The following is a 16,604-nucleotide window of genomic DNA, read 5'->3' as shown; positions in this document are numbered from 1 at the left end:
GGGATGGCAAAAGGCTTCCAAGGGACAGAAGTATTTTTTTTCTAAAGATGTTCATATTAATTTTTCACAGAAGGTATTTCTTGCTTGCCAGCTAGAATCTTCCTCCAACATGGTACAGCTGAGGAAGAACAAAAAAATAAATATTTTGGAGGTAAATGTTTCATCTGCTGCTGTTGAAAGTTTATGTAGGCTAGTAGTCTAACTGACTGAGTGGGAATAATCCTACCTGAGGATAAAAAACTTAAATCAGTCCATATCCTCCTCCTCTTATCAGCATCTAGCCATGACTCAGCATGCTGGGATCAGGCCATCTGTGGTATTGATAAATACTTCAAGCTTGTAACTCTGAAGGAATACTGGAGAGTGAAATCCATGCACTAAATATATTTGCTTACTGTTAAGAATTACAGGACAAAGCTTTGTAAGGACAGAGGGAATTTTTGCTCTAGTGTTTCCAGAGAGAACATTTGCTTCTTCGTAGGATTAAATACTCATGTCTGATAACACTATCCATGACTAGCCCCTGGTAGGATTGTGCTTTTTGTCAGAGTAAGTTTTACTCTGATATAAAGATAGTTTTGTGTTTTGGCCATTATTCTTGCAATACTGAAGTATCCATCTGCTATGACACTGGAAAGAGTGTGAACTTTGTCGAGCAAACTTGACAATCGGTGAAGGTTATGTGTTATTTTTATTGCCCCAACGCCCTAAACCTTGTACCAAGAATGTATCAACAGGCCTAGTCCCAAAGAATTTGCAACCTAGAATCTTAATAGGCAACAGGTGAATGATGCTGCAGCGGGAGGGAAGAGGGTTGGGGTGCCTCAGTGGGGTGCAGTTGCAGAATGAAGCAATGGCGTAGCATAGTCCTATGGCCACAACAAACTTTCACAAAAGACTGATAATTTTATTCAAGATGTTTTCATCTTGAATTCAGATCAGGACAGCAGAGTGGTGGTTGGTCACAGTTTAGAGCTTTACAGACTACTTCTGCTATAAAGCACACTAAACATTTTGAGGATAGTTGCTTAGTTAATCATTAATACCAAGAAATCTGTGTTCCTCAGCTGTTATTTAGAATGCCTCATCGTGACTTCTTTTTTTTGTTTGTTTGTGTCTTGTTTTTGTTCTGTGATTTACGGTATCTCCTGAGCAGGTAAAAGATGACAAGGATAAAGGAAAAGCACCAAAAGAGGAAATGAAAAGTATCTGGGATCGTAAGAAGGGAGTTCCTGAACAAAAGGCACAGAACGGAGAACGTGAATTCACTGCCCCAAAACTTAAATCTACTGAGAATGCTTTTGGGTAAGTTCCAAGTAAGCATTGGGCTTGCTTATGTTATAGCAGAGCAGAGGGCTATCTCTGGGTCTCTGCTTAATAGCCTTGTAGCAGCTGAGTAGAAGACTTGGGTTGGTAATGTCAGCAGAGTCTCTAGCGTTCATTGGGTTGTAGGTTATGAATTAAGGCTCTTGGCCTGTTTCTAACGAACTGCCCCCACATTGTTGCAGTAACAAAATGAAGTACAGAGAGCAGATGTAAATAGCCTGGCTCCCTCAGTAGAGATAAGTAGCTTACTTTTGCTCTTCTGGGGCTTTCCTTCCTTGAAGAACATTTATTTCTAATATCTGCACAGAGGCCAATAATCACAACAGCCCAGATTTTGTGTTCTCTAATTTTTTAAGTCAGATCTCAACCTTTACTGAAGTAACCTATTTCCAATTACCTACCTGCTTTTAATCAGACTCTGCATATCAGTAAGGAGCACAATCCAGTTGGCAACTCTTGAAAGAGCTTCTCTCTTGATTTCAAGGCAAACCTTGAAATTAATGGCTTTTCTATAAAAGTGATTTTTCAGTTAGGTGAAAAGCTCTCCTAGCCAAAATGTTCTATTTTTTGTCTCTTTATAAGCTGTGTCGCAGTTTGATTTTTATTTTTCTTTTCAAGGAAATACTGGCCTTATGGCTATATTGGGAAATTCAATGAAGGTAACAAATTTCTAGTGAAAAGTTTATTAAAAAAGGATTCTGCCTGCTAAAAGGAGGGGATACAAGAAGCAGAGCAGAAGTTCTTCCTTTTAGCAAAAAACCAGGAATGAATAGGTTAGAAATGTAATTTTTTTTTCCTTCTGCACCTCCCTTCCTCTTTTATGTTGACACAGGCAAAGAAAAGGTTAAGCTCTCCAGGCACTTTGAGAAATCTGTGCGTGGCAGATGGGATTTGCTGTTGTATCTCAGCATTCCCCTCATGATTCTTCCGGGAAAAACAAACTTTCTCAAAATAAAATGCAGTTCAAAAGTCCCTGGAGACCCCCTGACCTAAAGCCAAAAGACAGACAGAGATGGAGATGGAACAGCAGGGAATTGGCCTTGCTCAGAACTGTCCTACTTCATGACTTGGGTCACATCATCAATAACATGAGAATGGTTTTCTAAAAATATTTTTGTTGTGTTTTCATTTGCTTTACTTCCTGTGGGAGACAGGCCTTAGTGGCAACATGTAGATTTGCGTTTCCACTCCCTTTTTTATTTTTCTGTTTTTCTTCTACTATTTCCCAAATGTTGGAAGAACCCTGTTTTTAATAGCCTGTTATCAGCTGAATAGAAGACTTGGGTTGGCAATATCAGCAGAGGCTCTAGTGTTCGTTGGGTTGTTAGGTACGAATAAAGGCTCTTGGCCTATTTTCTAATGAACTGCCCCCACATTGTTGGGCTTTGTTTGGAACTATCTTTCTTCTTGTTTTTACATGAACGTATCAGATACTAGTTAGGAAGCATGTGACTTGGCTAACTCTCAGTGGTGAGGATTGAGAATAAAATAGGGTAGTGGAGGCTAAAGAAAAATCTTATCTGTGTCTTGTTTGTCTACGTCAGTCAGTAAGAGAAATACAGAATAAAACCCCATTTTATGGCTTCCCCTTTCCATCTCCCCTCCCACCTGCCTTCCTCCCTATTCTCATACAGGACTGCAAAAGTCCTAAATATGATGTAACATGTTTTTTCACATTGTTCTGACATTTTTGGCTCCCACAAACCACTTCTTTCCTTTTCCTCCTTGTCTGAAAGCTGGCAACCAACTTTATTTCTTAGCACCAAAGAGGTGCTTACGAAACTCTTCCTCCACCCAGCATCGCAATACTAATTTCCCAATGTCGACAGTAGGGAACAGAGATTCCCAGAATCTGTTGAAAACAGAGGAGTTTGGGAGGTGGAGGAAAATAAGGAGATTTACTGCCAGTTTATTGTTTGCTATTTTGGATTATGCAGAACCAGTAGGGGAAGTACTGTAAACTGCATGAGAATAAAATAAGCTAGAAACTTTAAACGTCCTTCTTTGTAAGGAGGACAAAATAGTCACCTGAGGCCTCCCAACAAAAATGTTAAGACTAGATTCTACCTTTGGCTTTTATCAATTGAAAGCTGAGAATAGCTGTTAATTTCATTGAGGCTATCTGCACTGAAGTCACTGAGGACTAACGTTTCTTCTGTGCTGATATAAAACAGAGTGGCTATTTATTAAGAGAATCTTTGCAAATATTATGTTCTTAGTTCTCTTAATTCTGAGGGCTGAGTATTTGCCCTTGCTAGGAATGTCATTATGTTTATCAGAAGTGACCTCTTGCATGTTCTTTGGGCCCAAAGCTTGCAGGTCTGGGTGGGCTGGCAACACAGACTTCAGAGACCAAGAGGGAAGAAAAAAAAAAAAAAAAAATTAGTGAGGTTCCTGGGATGTTTGCTATAGAGGCTACAACCTTGCAATGAAGCAGGAAAGCCTTAAAATGGCCAGGGATTTCTCATGGCCTGTGCAGGACAGATGCATTGGATCCTTAGAAATACTTAGTGCCTTATAGAGGCTTATGGAACATTTTGGGTTCTCAGCACCTCTGCAAACTGAATCAGAGGTATTTCAGTTTGCATAAATCCAAAATCATACTTCACACCTCGGGTATTGGTCCTCACTTTGTTTTTGAATGGGCTAAATGAAAAGTCAAATAAAGTTTCCAATGTTTCCTCACAATGCTTTAGTTAATTGTGTATGTATTTTTCATTAAAAAAGCATAGGTTCCTTTTTTTAATTAGGCATCACTACCTGATGCAAGCTCTTATTCATGACCACTTACATTAACTTGACCTTTATGGTGGAGGGTGATCTTGTGGTTCTAGTTTCATGCTTTCAGCGATTCCACTGCAAAAACACATTCAGGAGTAGGGCCTGGAGCAGAAAAGGATTGTGATAAGGTGATATTAGGGAAATATATATTATGTACTTGTAACTCTAGGTTAGAAAATCAGGCATGAGAATGTACTGGGGGTACAGTTCACAGACCTCTGGGACTTTTTTTTTTTTTTTAGCTTTGCTTTGTGATGTTACACTCTTGCATACAAAAGACTTTCTAAAACCAGGTAAACACATTGCAAAATAAGTGCCCAGTCCTACTGCTTTAGTGTTGAACTTGCACAGATGAAGTACAGCAGCTGAATTCACATAATAGCATCAGTTTGGTTATGCTGTTTTGCCGTATGTTTTTTAATGATACAATTCCTAAGTCATGCATGCCGTGCTAGAATGGAATTTCATTCAATTTGGTAAGATCATGTGGGGGCAGAGAACTCTGTGTTAGTAGATTCTATCGTGATATTGAAACCACAGATAATTCAGCTCTGGTCCTACAGCCTGTTTTATATGGTTAACTCCATCTAGATGAGGCATCTATGTGAATGAAGAGCAACTATGCAGGATTGGGTGTGATTCACTGAACTGCAAATTTATATGATATTTGTTCTTCATGTTGTCATCTCTAATCTGATAGTCTCTAACAGTTATTGTTATTGTTGGAATGCTGATTTGTACCGTCTTGTAGTATTATACTCTACAACACTCTGGTTGCAGTAACGAAGTCATTAATATTCACGTCTTTTAAATGCCAACAGAACAGAGCAGAAAGTTTTTTTTTAAAAATCCAGTAAGTACATTCCCTTTCTGTCTCTTGTCAATAGTACACTGATACCTCTTAGGTACCTATCTCCTTGTCAGCAGTAATATTAAATGCACTCAGGGAGCTGACATTTGTCTAAACGCTGGTGTGGTAATTGTTTAACTAGCTGATGCTATCTGACTCTGTTGAAAGTATGTACTTCACCTATGCAAATTCTTTGGGTTTTGGTTTTTTGTTTTGGTATTCTTTATTTCTGTCTCATATATTACAGCTGGTTGGAAAACCTATGTTTTTCTCCTGTGGAAAGTTGCCATTAATAAATAATTTCCAGTTCCTTAATAAAAAGTCATACTTTCCCTGGAAAATGTCAGCAAAAGATCTGATGAACCTTTCTGTTCATACAGGCTGGGAGAATTAGTGACAGGTGTTATAGATGAGATAGGAACCTTTTTAGGTTTTTAAAACACTGTTGAAGCTGTAAGATTCTCTCTCCTCTTATTTCCTTCTGTTTTCCCCAAGTCAAGTAATTTGTTCTCTCCCCAAACATGCTTGTCTTTTTCTAGAGAGTTTATAAAAAATGCTTGCCTTTGAAAGCAAAGGATTAGTGCTTCTTTTATTACACAGAACATAGCATAATTTTTGCTATGAGTTTTTTATATGTAAATTTATCTAATTTAAAATCAAAAGAGAGGAGGTAGTTATGGCTTTCCATTGCTTTGTTTGCATATCTTTGAGTGCCAGGCTCTCACGTTGCTGGTGAGCGCGTGGCAGCGGGTGGCTCTGGCCAGGAAGGGAAAACCCGTGGTGCGTCACCTTCCCTTTCATTTCTTTCCCAGCCGCTCCAATTTGAAAGGGACTGCAAATGCCGAGGAAGCGAAGTGGGGGTCTCAGGTCGAGGCTGGAAAGCGGCTAGAAGATCAGCGCCGTCGCCGAGGCGAGAACGAGGAGTTTGAGAAGCTGAGGGAGAAGCAGCAGGAGGCGGTGGCAGAGCTGGACGAACTGAAGAAAAGGCGGGAAGAGCGCCGGAAAATCCTGGAGGAAGAGGAGCAGAAGAAGAAGCAGGAGGAGGCTGAGAGAAAAGCCAGAGAGGAAGTAAGTGTAAAATATGAAAAATTGCACTCTGTTTTTATTCCCTTGTTGTTACTACTTTACTTCCACTAGCTTTGCGTTAGTTGATAACTCTTTAGAGCAGTGTCTGCACAGACAATTTTAGGCAAAGAAGTTGGTGGGGCTGGAGGTCGATGGGTCTGTATTTAACAAAAGGGCAGAATGAGGCCACGGGAGACTGGCTTATAGGTGAGGAAGGAGTGTGTAACAAGGAAGGTAAGACCAAATCCAAGCATACAGGCCAAAGTGTGCTTCTCCTTCTTGGATCTGATGTTGCTGTATGGGGAATTGCTGCTGTGACTTTGCTTCAAATTGCACCCTTTATCTGGGCCTTCTGGGTTGCGTGCTCTTCTGGGCATCGCTGTTTCTTAGTGTCTGTCAGGAGGTGGTCTGTCGCAACAGACCTTGATTTCAAATATGCTACCCAGCATTAAAATCACCCCATTTTCTAACCTTTGGATTTACCTGCAAGTATGCCATATCTGATATCAAGTGACCACATCACATAGATGCTCTAGTGAGGATCCGAGGTAAAACATGCAGTCATCCAGGGTAGAAAGAAACATTACAGTTCTAGGCTCAGGAAAGACAGGGCTCTAATATATGTCTTCATGAGTCAGGATTTCATCTGCAATAGTTGCGAATTTCTTATCTTCTTGGGGATGCAAAATGTTGGGGGCAGTGTTACAGCCACACAGTTCTTAATTTATTTGGGGTGTCTTTTTGACATTACAAAAATTGAATTACAAAGCTCATGTCAAAATTTGTCTGCTGCAGATGAGCTGGAATGCTAATGTTATATATAGTTATGATGGGCTAGATCTCATTAGGAAGATATTCTTGTCTATTTATATATTGAGTACCCAAGCACATCTGTTTGCTTGTACTTCCTCTGCCAAGGGACTCTATAAATAGGATTTCCAAATCTCTGGTGCATCATTTAAGAATCTTAGTTGTTTGGAAAACAAATGGTAGATGAATAATAATACTGTTTGGCAGCTGAATACTCAATAGATGCTGAGATTGCACAATACCTTGCTGGTCAGACCCTGCTGGTCAGCACTCACAATGGCTGTGCTTTGAGGGCTTCTGGTTTGACTTGTAGCTTATGAAGTAAAAACTCACGTTATCTCTTTGGAGGGAAAATTGTAAACATTTAATCTTCACTTTTTCGGGCACCTATTGATGTTTCCTTGTGAAGTATTAACCTTGGCCCAACAAGTGCCAGAGTAGATGGACAGAAGAACAGTATGAAGATGATACATGAGGATACAGAGAAACTGAATTTGGGTATTTTTAGAAATGTGCTTTTTCCTCTAAGTGGCACTATATGGCAATAAATCTGGTGACCTCACTGTGAGGAGACACTAAAGCAGCACAGACTAGCTGTCTTCCCTGCTTCCTTAACATTGCAATGGATTAGCAGCAATATGTTGCTAGATTTCAGATAGGCCACTGAATTTTTTGACTGGCATAAAAATCTGTTCTCAGAAAATCTGGTAAATGTTTGCAGGACTGCAAAGCCCTGTAATGGTGTTGTAGTTTCTGAAAGAATAAGTGACCATTTGTATTTTTTAAGGAGGAAAAGAGGAGGATGAAGGAAGAAATTGAAAGGAGAAGGGCTGAAGCTGCTGAGAAACGTCAAAAGATGCCAGAAGATGGCCTATCTGAAGACAAGAAGCCATTTAAGTGTTTCAGTCCTAAAGGTTCATCTCTCAAGGTAACCTCCCCACTAACATCTATATAGTACATAAAAAGTAATGGAGGTTGCGGTCCAAACGAACAGCCAAACACCAAAGCAGTGTGGAAATATGTGAAATCAGACCTGGGACAATGCTCTGAAATAGACCTTAGCCTGAAACTTTTAGATGAAAGACTTCATTCATTGGGATGATTGAAAATTAGAGATCCTTTCTAAAAATAGAGTCTAGACTGGGAGTTACCTGTTCTTTTTGATAAAAAATGTTCAAAAAGGATCTTCACCGTCAAGACAAAATTATTTTGGAAACTTAGAGCTGTATTACTGTGTTGATTTTCAATGATGTTAATTTATTATAAGAGTGCTTTGTGAACTGGAGTAGATAAAGATCACAAATGTTCTCTCTCTCCTTCCACATTCACAATTACTTTCTTCCTTGCCAGATTACTTTGTCTTTAAGCATATTCAGCCTAATCATCATTAATGGAAACTGCCCCATATGGGAGTTCTAGCTTATGTCTAAGCCCCCTAAAAAGAACAGCTAGAAGTACTGGGCTGGATTTCATTTTCTTACATAACAGGGAAAAAAACTGCTTCTGTTGCTGCAGGAATTTCTAAGTGGTCTTCTGTGGCCTATATTATATTGGAAGTCAGATAAATCAATTAAATGGCCTTTCAGCATGGAAGAGGAATCCTGGCCCCACTGAAATTATTGGGAAATTTATTTTGGTATTCAGTCCAGTTGCTTTCTCAGCTCAAGCTCAAACTACAGATCTATTAATTGTTTTCAACTATCTTTTCCTTTTCTCATTTGTGTCATTAGTCATTTAAGAATCCAAAAATGTTTGTCAAAAAAGTCCCCTTAGTGGGCACTAGGAGAGAAAAGAACCAGGCAGGAGGTTATCAGGTAGGAGCTCATTGCACCACAAAGTGAATCTCCATGGGATTGAGAACTGTATTTGTTGAGTGATAAACTACATTTGGTCAAAATTACATTTCTGCTCATGGAGAGCTACACTTTGAACTGATCTGGAGCTTCAGCCCTGTACTGTTTTGGGTCCAGTTCTAGCAAATACAGTGTCCAAATGCTTTTGACTGGACTTGCCTTTGACTTCTCAGACACATCTGAACCCGAAATACAGGGACAGAATACATACAGCTGTAAACGAAGATTGCCAAGCTTCACAACTTGCTCCTATTAGGTAAACCTGGTCTTGCTATTTCGGTTGCAGAAGACCATGTCAATAACAGACACTATAAATGTACAGCTTCTTCCTAGCCCTCCTGGGAGGGCTTCCCTTTCTTCTTTCTGTTTATTGAGATGCCTTTTATGACATACATTTGGAGCTTTAGTTCACAGATGACTCAGAAGAGAGGAAATGATACTTGAAAACACATAATAGAAAGTATAGATCATAATTTTGGTGAGAGTGGGAAAAAACACTGGATTTGGCAGGAGGTTAATAGCTTTCAGAGAGCTTTTGGACTGATGCTACACCATTCTACTAAGTGTATTTTTAGAGGAAAGCTGGAATTCTCCAACTGTCATTAAGCATCCAAGGTCCAGGTTTTTTTATGAGGATAATTGCTGCTGATTTTTATGGCTTGTTAGGTAGAAGTTGTTTGTTACAAAAACTCATATATGCAACTCTGTACACATTTTTTCTCTTTCTCTGTTCCTCTCTCTGAGAAATTGGTGATACTGTACATATTCCAGTCCAGTGTCTGTGGGTGGCCAGAGTAGATATGTAATGCTGTTCAACTTCACACCCTGAACTGTTTCTTGGCCTTCTGTACTCAATAGCTGAGGAGAGAATAATCTCATTTTAATAACCTGATGTCAAATTTGATGTGAAACTCCAGTTTTTAGAAGACAGAGTATTTTGTTACCTTTCATTTGGACGGACTTCTCAGGCTGGTCTAACCTGGTTGGTACACAGCTTTCTTATTGCCTGTTATGCACTGCCCAAGTTATCTTTTGACTTGTAAAGCATCTGGCACATATTTTCTCCCTTGATGAATGTATCATCTGCTTAGATGTGTCATGAGTCATGTGAGAACCCTAAATGCACAATTGTGGGTGGGCGGTTGGAATTAATAATGAAAAAAGGGAGGCTCAGTATTAAAATACTGTATGATGAATGTGCACATTCTGACTTCTCCTAGATCACAATCTGGCAAAGCATCTTTTTCTCCTTCCTTGTCCTTCCTGAAGTGCTAAGTTTTTGGGAAGAAAAAGGAGTTCCTGGAAGTGACTTAGATAAGGAAAGTAAGGCATGCTGTTTACCAAGTGAACTACAAGAACAAAGGAAAGAAGGGAGCTAAACTGAAAAGCAGCGTGGCATATTACCATCTTACGGACACTGCATTTGTCCATCAGGCAGGGCATGGACTAGCATGACATGCAGACTCCGAATTGAGAGACTGAGATGTGCAACTCATCTCCATGTATTACATGGCTCGTGGATGCACATCTATAAATGTACGTGTACAAACACAGACATAATATACATACATGCTTATATTTAGAAAGAACTACTGTGATTGTCTAGTCTGGCTTCTAATAAATCACAGCCTACACAGTGTTGACAACTCCTGTTGTTTTAACTGTTAAATACAGTATTTCCCTGAAACCTGAGACCCTACTTCAGCAGAACTACTATGGCAGCATGGAGTCCTCCCAGTGACAGCACGAGGGCTGGTCCTTTCAGAGGGAACAGTGAAGACAAAGCATGCGAAGTAATACAGGCCAAGTTCATCACTAGCTCAGGGACAGAAGCAGCTTGGATTTCTCAGGGCTGGTGGTGGTGCCCTGTGGGCAGTAGCAGCAGTACAAACCTTTGTTCAACCTCTGCCCTCTCTCTCTTTTTTTTTTTTTTTAATAAGGACAAAGACTGGAACAACCTCTGCTGTTCTCCCATCCCTCTCTAGCTCATGCTTTCCCTAGTTTAGTTCACACAAATGGTGCTGCGGTAGAAGAATGAGATTTCCTGCATAATCTTTGTTCATTTTCCTTTTTAGACAAGTTCATTCCTCATGTTTTCTTTGGGAAGGAGTGTTATTGACTTGTATAACTATTCTCTAGGTTAATCAGGTGAGAACAGGATATTTCAATACTAAGTCTCCTCTTGGGGGTGAGCTCCACCACTACAGAAATGCAAAAGCAGTTAGGCATTGAGGGGAGGAAGCAATGGCAGGAGGCTGGGAGCCTGGGATATCTCCTGTCTTTGCAGAAAATGTCTCCTGGGAAACACAGGCTGATGTGGCAGCCCGTACTCTCTGCAAGGCAATGCTGACAGCTAAGCCAGAAGATAGGACTTTTCAGGGCTTAAGATTTTTTTTTTTCTTTCCTTAAAGACCTGTCTTGTCCTATCTCATTATTGCTCTCAATGCCTGACAGCTGGAGCAGTGACTGGAAAGAATTAGGCTCCACACAATCAGTTCTTCCTAGATGAGCTACTCTTGCAGCAGAGGGAAGATAGAGAGTGGTAAGAACAGGATTTGTGACATTTGTTTTTCCCCCATCTTTGATGCTGATGGCAGCACTCTAGTCTGGCAGGTAAACTGCAGTAAATTGGTGCACTCTGCACAGATGCTGCTGACAGCAGGAAAAAGCCTAACTGTGCTTAATGAAGCAAAAGAGCGCTTGAGCCACTCAGGGAGGATAAGGAGAAGCCACTTTACTCCCAGGGACTACCACTCCAAATGGATTTCCACTAGGTTCTTTCAGCTGTTGGGTATGAGGCAAAATTATAATACAGAGATTTCTGTTTTCTGTGTGCATTTCTTATTCCCTTTCCTCCTTGACCCATTTTTTGAGAAGAGCTTTTCTATGTATCAGTTTACAACACTTTCTGTCACGTAATATCTAATACACAGTTTAAAATTCCTAAGAATCATTTAATACCTTTGTATGAAACAAGTTTTACTGGGAATATCTAGATGTTTTTGGTTTCCCAAGTCATTGGCTCAAATTGTGTGTTAACTCATTCCTCTTCCATTCTGTTTCTGTTCTTGGAGAACGTACAGACGGAAGACAGTGCACTTTGACACCCACACTTTAACCGCATTTTTAGTAGGCAAGACATTTCTTGCACAATCAGTGAACAAAACATGTCTATATAATATTGAATGTGGATAAATGCATACATATATCTCTGTATAACATCTTGCTTAATTTATTCCTTGCCACCTGTATGTGCTGACCCCATTGAGTAAGGCCCTAATCAGGCGTGAGAATCCGCATGGTTTTGATTTATGTCCGTTGATTTAATTTCATCTGACTTTACCAGCAGAAGGGTAGGTGTCCATCTAAGCATTTTGTTGTCTAATCTAAGCTCCTTTGGTAGTTAATAGAGCGAGAGCCACCCTCAGTGGACAGGCAGTCCCACCTTTCCTAGGGTGAGGTGAGCTCCTCTGCCTCTCCACTGACTATAGAGGGAACTAAAATGAGTAATTTTGACTAAATGCTTAACTTTCAAGCAACTAAGGTTAGGTGGGAGAATTGCAGCCTGAGATCCTGTGTTCTTTCTCTCTGGTCATAATTTAATTAGAGGCCGGCAGGTTGACATTTTGAAGTGCGTGTGTGTTCTGTGTCAGAGGCTTTGGGAAGTATTCCACGGTGACAAAACATAGTCCAAGCTATTTAACAAGACCCTGTTAAAATGAATGCAGAAAAAAGATTATTCTCATTTCCTGGTCTCAAATTGAGGAAATATCTTGCATTTTGGGCTAACCGCCTTGCTTTGCCTGTTTCTCTTACAGATCTATTTTGTAATACTGTTTACTGTATGTGCCAAACATTTTAAATTCTTTGCATGGAGTTTGTGTGGTGTGCAGTGGATAAATGACCTTTAGATGTTGCTGTGCAGTCTAAATGTATTTGGCCTATATGTTGAATACACATGTATATACAGGTGTGTTTGCTCTAAGTGCATTCAATGTATGCTTCTGTTTCATGCATACTGTGTTTTGAGGAAGATGCTCTAGAACAAATTCTCATATAAATGTGCAGAAAACGTGTTATCCATCCACACAAGGCACCTGCTTCCTCAGGAAGAGGACCATGTTCAGCTCTGAGGATCGCTTCCTAACTCTGCTTTCCTGTTTAACTTATTTTCTGGTTTGCTTCCTCACTCTCCTGTTCTGAACAATCCCCGACTTATTCCTGATGCCACAGCAGGTGCTCTGAGAACCGCTGTTTCCAGCGGGTGAAGAATGATCCCATGTCTTTTTACTACAACCCCAAGAATACATGTCCATCTTCCCCCCAGCTTATCCCCCTCTTACACCAGTGCCTAATGAAGCCAGGTTTTCCTGCTCTGTAGAAACATCTCTCCTTCCTGAACACAGGAAGACTATAAAGAGTCTACTGTTAGCATCTTTTGAGATCTGTCCCTTTTGTAAGATTTCAAGTGGATTCTCAGTTCATCTGAACTAGAAGATGCTGTAAATTAATTATTAGATGCTTACCTTGAGTCCTGGTTCTTTGAGATGGTCCATGTTGTTTGTCCTTGCTGCCAGCCAGGGTTTCACTGATGCAGTTGGGGAATTACCCGTTCATAGAGAGCAGGGGAGAAACCAGTGGCTTTTGTTGGTATAACTCATCATTTTGATGCATTGCTGGTTATGACCCAGAAATCAGCAAGGTGGGAAACTTTTCCTGCTATACCATAGTCGAGGAGACGTGAGGTATTTTAAGTTACCATCGTAGATCTGTTTAGTCACTTTTAATCAAATAATTTACTTGATCTTTTTATGGCAATGCCGACTGTATTTCCTCTGGGTGAAACTAAGTTTTAAATTGTTAAGGCTGGCAGAGGAAGAGCCGCAGCTCCGGACCCGTGTGGGTGTGCATGGCTGTTCAGCTCCTGCCTGGTGTATTGCTGCCACCTTGTGACAACAGTGCATTGAAACAGTTGGTACATGTCCGAGCAAAGCCCATCTTTCCACTCAGGACTGTATTTAGATCATATATTGGCAACTAAAATTGTTCATGTAAATTACTCTGTAAATTGTATATGTATTTTTTTAGAGCTTTAGAGGTGCCTTTGAGCTGGATTGATGCTAGCTGGAGTTCCTCCAGTGAGCTTGTTTGGCAAATTCTGCACTGAAGCGAACTGCCTGAGTTTTTGCTTGTGTGGGCTTGAGAAATAAAACATGCATGCCCTTTGATGGGATTGCTGTGGGATTTAGTATTCTGGTACAGCCTGGATGGTAAGGGCACCGAGGAGAACCATTTAAAGGAATGGCTGTCATTGCCTTATTTTAAAGGCAAGAATGCCACAGCAGTCACTGTTCAAGTAACTTGAAAATGGACAACCCATACTGAGGCCAGGGAATCCCCAGGAATCCAGCCAGGCTGATTAATAGTCATTTCTATCCCCTGGAGCTGCTTGTGTATATTTTACTCTTAAGTGAAACCATAGAGCCTGGGACAAGAAGTGGAACAGGAAGTTGGATTAAAGTATTTCTTGACCCAGAATGCAAATAGGCCGCCCCCTCCCATTGTGAAATGTTTTAAAACTTTGTTCAGGGATGGAGTCTTTGTTTTCAAATTATTGAGAGATTTGGCATAAGTCTTATGAGACCTCCATGATTCTTTTTCCCTGGAAAAATTACAATATTTTCCTATACACAGAGTAGAAAATAATGATGAAATGTAAGATACCAGTTTGTATAGTAACAGCTGGTAGATATTGACTCAGCAGTGACCCTGGTTGAACACGAGCAGAGTACAGACTGATTGGTTTTTTGGAGCTCAAATTAAATTGTCAGTGTCCTGTGAAAAGATGCATGAGATAGGGTATGTGGCTGAGCTCCAAACCTGGCCTAGTCTGATGTCTCAACTCAGAAAAACTTTATTAAATTTGCTGTCTGTCTCAAGAGATACATACTTGCTTTTATGTGGGAGATATGAGGAAATTTGACATAGATTTTGTGAATATCAACCCTTTTCATAAGATGAACTTGTTCCCTTTTCTCCTTTCTGTATTGGTGGTTTATTCTCTTGTTACAAATGAGGCACTGAAGAAATATGCAGAATGCAAATATTAATGCAGAAAATATATCCACCTTTATGAATCTGTAGCATAATAGGCTCCTAACTATAAAACCTCTGTGTGTGTCTGTGGTGAATTCTGTTGGAATGCATCTCTTTCAGATTGACCTTTTGTCATTTAAAATGACATTTTAGCCTGGCCTTGTACAGGCTGCCTTTTTATTAACTTTAAACTTATAGCTCTTGTTTATCTGTTTTCCAGATAGAAGAGCGAGCAGAATTTTTGAACAAATCCGCTCAGAAGAGGTAAAGCAATAAAACAGTAGGTTCAGTCAAAACAGCAGTGTTTAATTGGAGGGAATAATAATTGCTTTCTCTCTTTTTTTCCTACTTCCTACAGTGGTATGAAACCCACCCACACGACAGCAGTTGTCTCAAAGATTGACAGTAGACTTGAGCAATACACTAGTGCAATTGAGGTAAGTTAATTCCAGGTCATGATGGCTCTAGTTACTAATGGCTTTTGGGACTTTAATCAGCCTATGTTTTACTGTTCAAGAATTGCAGGGAATTTTGATCAGAAATTCTTTTTTAATGTGACTTCAAGAACAAAATGCTTGAGGCACACCTATAACCAACATCTAGATACACATCTAAACAAAACCTCAGATTCATGTCTCCCCTTTCATGTTGCAATTTACTCTGTCTGCTTTGTAAGCTCGGAGTAGCTCTTGAAGGACTCAGTCAGCATCTGAGTGACAGTCGCATCCTCTTCTTGGCTGATGAGAGTACTATCAGCAGATAGCTGATAGTCATCCAGAGCAAAACTGACTTAGCAGCTTATTTAGGAGAGTAAGGAACTGGGCCTGTGTTGCTGGCTGCCACTTCAGAGTGAAATTCCTTGGCAAAGAAAGACACTTTAGTGAACTAGGGAGTTAAGTAATGACAAAGAAAAAACAGAATCAAAATAAAATGCAGAATTTGACACCAGGTGATTTTGACAAGTAGTGGCTAATAATGTGCCTTGAAGCCAGAATTGAGGGCTTTTTCTTTTCATAGTCCAAGGAAAAATAGGTGTTTGCTTTTTTTTTTTTTTTTTTTAGCTGTTTTTATAAATCAGTGAGTACAGGCAATGTGAAAGCTACTGGTTAATATAGCAGGCCAACTGGACTGGATTGGTAAGTGTCATGGGAATAGAATAGTATAAAAGGGAGTATTATCTTGATAGCTGTGATTAAGGTCTAGCACTTCTTCATTCCCTGCTGGATTTTTTTTCTCCTCTTGTTCACATATAGAGTCTAAGCATGGTATTCCAATAAGGTATTAATTGATTAGGCTTTATTATCCTTTAACTTAAGGGAAACTTTAGTAATTAAAGATCAATTAACAAAGACTTTTTTCTGTGACTGCTGTCCATTTAACCTTTCTGCTAGGAAGCCTGTCAGTGCCAGAGAGTTTTATACCGTGTGTCTGTTCCCCATGAACATGCATGACAGTGCTGAAGGCTCAGGCTTGCTTCCAGCACCTATGTCAAGCTGAAGGTAGCTCAAACCCCTCCATTACAGGTGAACGTTAGCATGGCACCCAGTAGTCCCCATATCATCAAAGCAGGAGCATACAGCTTCTGTCCTTCTGCTTCACTCTGCACCTTTTCTGGATGAGACATAACCACCATAGAGTGACCAAGGGCTTTAATTTGGCACTGGGGTTTGGTGTTAAACTCCTTAAAGAGAGTGGATAGGTTGGAGGTACAGCTCTGTCTGTCATAAGAAGTTTATGCAATAGTGAAGTCAGGGTTTGTCAACCCATAAACACTGGACCAGCCCACCCACCAGCTTATATTAGGTTCTCCAGTATTTTCAGTA

At 40.1% G+C, this 16,604-nt stretch overlaps 1 protein-coding gene across 5 annotated transcripts in view; it reads left to right on the top strand.

The window, feature by feature from the left end:
- The window catches only part of CALD1 (caldesmon 1), a 198,109-nt gene that overhangs the window by 173,026 nt on the left and 8,479 nt on the right, over window positions 1-16,604 (top strand). For all 5 annotated transcript variants that reach the window (XM_050915442.1, XM_050915438.1, XM_050915440.1 and 2 more), the window contains 5 exons: window positions 1,157-1,305; window positions 5,770-6,025; window positions 7,620-7,760; window positions 15,002-15,045; window positions 15,140-15,218. In XM_050915442.1, coding sequence (XP_050771399.1) covers window positions 1,157-1,305; window positions 5,770-6,025; window positions 7,620-7,760; window positions 15,002-15,045; window positions 15,140-15,218 — 669 coding nt within the window. The remainder of the gene's footprint in view (window positions 1-1,156; window positions 1,306-5,769; window positions 6,026-7,619; window positions 7,761-15,001; window positions 15,046-15,139; window positions 15,219-16,604) is intronic.

The sequence above is a fragment of the Gymnogyps californianus genome, chromosome 1 (genome assembly GCF_018139145.2).
Source record: "Gymnogyps californianus isolate 813 chromosome 1, ASM1813914v2, whole genome shotgun sequence".
Lineage (NCBI taxonomy): Eukaryota > Metazoa > Chordata > Aves > Accipitriformes > Cathartidae > Gymnogyps > Gymnogyps californianus.
Note: the sequence above shows the minus strand (reverse complement) of the source record. Positions and strands in the feature narration are given on the sequence as shown.